The following is a 6,224-nucleotide window of genomic DNA, read 5'->3' as shown; positions in this document are numbered from 1 at the left end:
CGGAGCTTGCCAATACACGTTTGAGGTTGTTGAATTGGAAGAGGGAGGTTTTTGATGCACGTATAAATGAGATGAATTCCTTTCCTTCTCAACTTGAAGCCTTGCTTACTTCCTTTCAATGCTTTTCAGTTTGTCAAATGTTCAGTTAAGAAAACAGCTGCAGCAGTAGCGATTTTAATTACTGCTACCTGAACAAGATGATCCTTACCGGAAACAATTGAAAGATGGGATGGGGTTCTAATCGTAAAGCAGAGGAATCAGCTTAAAGGTTTGTTTGCTTCTGATAGTGGTTTCCAAGAGGACTTGGATCCGGTTCTATCCTCTATGTTTCAGGTGGTTTTGGATGTGATGGCTAGCTCTCTTCTTCGTGAATATTCTAATGAAGAGATTTGTGCGGCATTGTTTCAGATGCCTAACGATAATAGGTCTCACAAATTTTAAACCTAACAAGCCTGTTGCTTTGAACGTATTGGAATTGCATGGTGGACATATAGGCATGATCTTTAGAAGTGAAAGTAAACGTACAAAAAGAGAAAATAATGAACATGCAGATGGCTCATGAATCAGCAGCATTCCCAATTCTATGTCTTATAGTCTAACCAAATTTCCATAATCATATTCCAGATAGTTACTTTTGTTCACAAGCTTATTCTTGTTCAACATAATTTTACCATAAACAATGTCTGGCATTGAAGAACAAGAATGGAGTTATTATTGTTCCCCCTGCAAAAAGGTCCAAATTAAGTTGGGCATCCCCGGCTAAGAAACTCAAGCTATCAGCTGAACCAAAGTTGAGGAAGAAGCGTGCATTCAAAACACGCGGTTGAGGTGCCTCCAGAAGCTGTGGAGGGCATGGATGTTAGCAGGGTCAGCTTGTCGTTGTCAGAACTTAGGGTGCCCATGTGTAGGGGTTTGCAGGATCATGAATATTCTCATACATTAGTGTTAATTCTTCAATTGTTTCGGAGCTTTTCCTTAGTAGTGTCGGATAACTGTTTTTTTCTTTTCCAAATTTCCATGATGTTACAACCAATTACCAATGGCTTGAGCACTGAGCAGCCGCTCAATTGATCCATCTACGTACTCATCAACTGATGGACGTCCTGTATAAGCCAAGAATATGTTAAAATAGGAAAAAGAAAATAAGATTACGTGTATATGGAGGACCCATTTTAACGTAATTAAAAACTCATACCTAATAGAGGAGATCGACCGGGTTACGTTATGACTTGGGACTTGTTACAGCCATAAATAGAACTCCTATATGTTCCCCAGCACTACTAAACGATCGAGCAAAACCCTGATGGCCCCAAGAGTTGGAACCCACGTAAAACGATGCCTGAGCCGCCAAGACTGGACGGAACTTCCGGGCGTCGTTACGGCATCGATACTGTCACATCTCGGAGACATCGAGTCCCTGACGGTGGCTGAGATGGTGTGCAAGACGTGGCGTGAAATCTGCAAAGACCCTATGCTGTGGCGCACCATCGACTTCATGAGCAACCATACAAAGTTCATGTTCGGGCCGCCGTTGCGTTACGATATAGTGAAGATGTGCCGCCGCGCCATACACCGTAGCTCCGGTAGTTTTGTCTATGTCAACGTCGACTACTTTTGCAACAACGAACTGTTAAAGTATATCACCAACAGGTTCGAATTATTAATTTTTATTTTATTTTATTTTACAGAAAGCATGTTTTACTTTGTTCTCGTTCTCTGTGTATAATACATAGAGTAAGTTGAAAAAATGATATCCTCTTTTTCTCAAGTAAGTGAATCGTCATTATTTTGATTGAGGAGTTTCCCCTCAGAATATGGATGTCTTTGAGGATGATATATATCACATGAATTTAACATTGCTGGTAACAATTGGCAAACGTAGTAGATAATGCATACTCGATATACACACAAATGTAAATATTGATTTCTATATATGCATGTCATAATTCATATATGTATATTTTGCAGTCATTGTATTGGTCATTTAGAAGTTTAATTGTATTTCTTCTTAACCTCTCATACAGTTCAGCTGGATTTATTAGACACCTCAGTTTGTTCAATTGTGGCATTATAACTGATGAGGTGTTGTGTGAAGCAGCTGTGAGACTTCCAGTTTTGGAGGAACTTGACATTTCGATGTGCAAATTCTCCAGTAAAGCTCTACAAGTAGTTGGGCGCTGCTGCCCTCTTTTGAAATCATTCAAATTTAACACCCCGAATGGAAGAAAGTCTTCCAGGCAGTATTATAGCGACGAGGATGCAGTTGCTATATCAGGAACCATGCATGGTTTAGTCCTCCTTGAGATCCGTAGGAATGAGCTGACTTGCAATGGCTTGGAGACAATTCTTGATTGTTGTCCTCAACTCGAGATCCTTGATTTGCGCAAGTGTAAAAACCTGAGATATATGAGCACAGATTTAGAAATAAGATGTGTTGAAAGAATTAAGAAGTTGTGGCTCCGCGGCCCGATCGATCCCTCTAGTATATCGGACTTGAATTTGGTAGGCAAACCATGTTATTAATTGTTTTTTATTTATTTATTATTATTTTTTTCTTTCTAAAATTTCGCCGTCAATGGTTTTCTTTTTCATGTGCATTATTTTACCATGAGTCTTTTTGGTCATGAACTTTGCTGCAGATTCTTTGTTGTCATTACCATTAGGCTAAAAGGTAGACCACTAATCAACACAGATTTCATAAATAGAGGTTGGTCTGGATTGTCATTCATAGATCGGTACAGAGTATGTAACCGATGTAAAAGGAAATTTCTATAAGTATGTTACTTTAAACAAACAGCAAACATTGAATCAGCAAATCACAAATGGAGTTTTCTCTAGATTCAATAGAGATATACATTAATATTGAGGTCACGGGGGTTGATTGAGTGGATTAGTATTGAAATGAAGTCGAAAGCATATAATAAACTATGAGCGTATATTATTCCAATTTCCTAGTTCAACAGTCGGTTTCCTCATCATATTCGTATGTCTTGATTCGATCCCGATCCCCTAGGAGAAGAAGAAGGAAAATAAAAAATGCTTTGTATCATCACAACAGTTGATCGCTCAAAAGGCCAACATTTTTTTTTTTTTTTTTTGATGACACAAAAGGCCAACATTATACCCTGCCAAAACCATCTATTTGTTATAAGCGACCCTTCAAACTTCACATACGCACTTGATATTTATGGACTACTGAAGTCTGAAGGAGAACTTCAATCAAAGCCAACATTGTACTCTGCCAGTAACTATCTTGTTCATCATGTAAAACAGAATTGTTCACAAAGGAAATGATGCATACATTCATAGTCATACTAAGCACCTTTTTATCAATGCATCAGGGATTTTACATTTATAACGTTTCAACGATACTGCAGAATTACAATATCCACTCACACGGACTACTTTGTAAAACAGACACCGCCTCTATACATCTCAAATCAACTAATTGGGCGCCACAGGGTTCAGTTGGGTAAACATGAGGTTACCCAGGCCAACAATAGGGAAGCTCAGCACGGTGATCAACTCCGCAGAGTTAAGTATCCATACCATCTCTGACAGCATAGCAGCATTGAGAAACGCTCCTCTTGTGCTGGAGATCAAACTTCAACACAAATGGATATCTACCTCCATCACTCTCAATCTCACAAACCCCGGGCTGCACAACAGTTAAACACGGGATCAAATAAATAACATGATAAGGAGTTGCCACTAATACTTCAATCTTGAACACATGAGCTGCCTACAGAACAGATGATAAGGAGTTGCCACTAATGCTTCAATTTCAAACACATGAGCTGCCTACAGAACATAACGATGTTCATAAATGTAAACTACGGTTCTTATTTTGTTTACATACATATACTTTGCTAGCTTCATATGAAAGCTACAAGAATGAAAATCAGCAACAGAACGATTTCTAGCTGTTACTGCTAATATACCAAGATAATCTTCCAAAATATTGATAGTGACAAGTACATTAAGGCTCTACAAAAAATTGTAATACATTTTTCCAAGAAAAAGTCACATCCACTTCTAACCTCATTGAAATTAACAATCTTAGAGAAAATTGGGCTTCTGAAGGCATATAATATCCTCCATCATCTACATGAGTTGCTTTTAGAAAAGAAAGTGTTATACCATTGACATACTAATATCAGCAATATGAACCATAAGTTCTATAATCACACTTAAAACCTTTCTCTAGTTAAGATTACATGACCATATGAATTCTGAATGCACAGCTCCATTTCTCTTACACTTGCTTGCTAAGCCCTTTTTGTGGAAAGAGATTGTTAGTCTAAATCAAGGGGAGATGTACTTTAGAAGACAAAAAGAGTACATGCCAAAAGTGTACCAAACACTGTAGAAGTAAAAGCAGTGTTGCATATTGAAAAAAAGAAAGCTTGTGAACATAACTTACTATCTGGAATATGAATAAATTTCCCTATTGACATAGAATTGGGAATGCTGCTGATTTGTTGAGCCATCTGTATGTTCATTGTAATTTTCCACAGGCATCAAAAGAACTTTTATTTTTTTCTTTTCTTATTTTCAGTACTAAAGATCATGCCTATATGTCCACCATGCAATTCCAATATGTTCAAAGCAACAGGCTTGTTAGGTTTAAGATTGTGAGACCTATTATTGTTGTTGGAGGTAGAGGTGTTTACCAGGGTTATGAAGTAGGTCCAATTTTCAACTATTACGCTAAGGTCTGTGGAATAAGGTTCATAGCAATGCCCTTCCCTTTCCTAAATATCTCCTCTGACACATATGGCTATAGAGCTAATGGCATCCCACTTGTCCTTCTATTCCTTTAAGCTGGTTGCATTCTTCGTGTGTTTTAAGCAAATCAATCACACCTCAACAAGGCTTCTTCACATCAACTATGCAACATTTATAAATGCCTCAACAACACATCAATCACGCATCAACAAGGCCACTGATAGTATGAATAAGAAAAAGCATTTATACCTCTGGTCTGAAGACCATCTCGTTATTCACAACCCGGAGCACAACTTGGGTTTGTGACACTCTGGCATGAACTGCAGTAATGCATACGAGTGGATTGTCAGAAGAATCTTCAAATTTAGTAATATATTATCAAAAGGATGAGATTGTTGTTCAGTGCATAATTTCTCAAGCAATACTGTTGATCCTCCACGAAGGGTTTACCAATGGGTTCATTCAAGGACTAAGCACTCAAATGATATACTTGAGTTTTTTTAGTTGCACAATCAGTGGGAGTAAAATTTTGATGATTCAAATCGCTTATTTCAGTCTTAAGACTCGTACAAAATTTGCTTCACTCTTAGATTCATATAAATTTGCTTACGGATCACATTGTTCAGTCATGCATAGTTTTCTTGCCAATATATAATAAAATAGTCAGAAAAGAATTCAAACAATGCTTGAGCTTTTCAGTATTTATCTTCGTCATGAAGTGTTATCTCATGATGACCATAAGGTTATCTAAGCATAAGTAACTGCATTGCAGTTCATGATGACCATAAAGCATCTAAACTGATCTGCTATACAGGCATCTAAACCCATGGTTAACTAACTATACTAATCTGACATAATCAATACAATTCCAAATGGCATAAATATGGAGATTTTAGCAGTAAAATTCATTAAATTTTAACTAAGCAATCATGATTCCACTAAGTACCTTTAAACCCATGAGAATCCGATTGAGTGATAAAGGCACGAAAAATCTCTGAAGACAAGCCAAGCCTCATTGGATATTCATATCCTACGAACCCTGGGTCCATCTGAATCTGATCCCGCAATGAAATCACTGGCAGCGTAGAGGAGTATTTGATGCCGTCATCTGAACAGAGACATATGATGAAGAATTGAATGAAAATGCAGGTCTTACAAAATCCAATTCATAAAAAAAAGATTATCAAGGAAGAGACAAACACACGGCAATAACTTTGAAGCTAGAGAATACGTAATGTCTGTAGTTTCTATCTGTAAAGTAATTTGAGACTTTGATTTAATAACCTCTAAACAAACAAACATAGTCTGTCAAGAACTCTAAGTCCATCTGATCCCGATTCTATGAATAAGTGACAGTGTCGAATCGTAAATAATGCGGAAATATGAACAGAGACAGATATGAGGAATATAATTGTCAATACAATGCCGATAATCATTAAAATGAAGCAGGTTTTACGAAAACAAATTCACAGAAAGAGATCATAAACCCAGAAACA

General features: G+C 37.3%; 2 protein-coding genes across 6 annotated transcripts in view; one reads left to right on the top strand and one right to left on the bottom strand.

The window, feature by feature from the left end:
* The window catches only part of LOC133718758 (uncharacterized), a 53,202-nt gene that overhangs the window by 45,895 nt on the left and 1,083 nt on the right, over positions 1–6,224 (bottom strand). For 2 of the 5 annotated variants that reach the window (XM_062145631.1, XM_062145633.1), the window contains 2 exons: positions 5,675–5,836; positions 4,978–5,048 (listed from right to left, as the gene is read on the bottom strand). In XM_062145631.1, coding sequence (XP_062001615.1) covers positions 4,978–5,048; positions 5,675–5,836 — 233 coding nt within the window. The other 3 variants (XR_009850557.1, XM_062145632.1, XM_062145634.1) reach the window with 3 other exon arrangements.
* On the top strand, positions 1,231–2,523 carry LOC133714422 (putative F-box/LRR-repeat protein 9). The gene is made up of 2 exons (XM_062140536.1): positions 1,231–1,650; positions 2,025–2,523. The coding sequence occupies exons 1-2, from the start codon at positions 1,265–1,267 to the stop codon at positions 2,521–2,523; spliced, it is 885 nt and encodes a 294-aa protein (XP_061996520.1). The 5' UTR covers positions 1,231–1,264.

Source organism: Rosa rugosa, chromosome 6 (genome assembly GCF_958449725.1).
Source record: "Rosa rugosa chromosome 6, drRosRugo1.1, whole genome shotgun sequence".
Classification (NCBI taxonomy): Eukaryota; Viridiplantae; Streptophyta; class Magnoliopsida; order Rosales; family Rosaceae; genus Rosa; species Rosa rugosa.
Note: the sequence above shows the minus strand (reverse complement) of the source record. Positions and strands in the feature narration are given on the sequence as shown.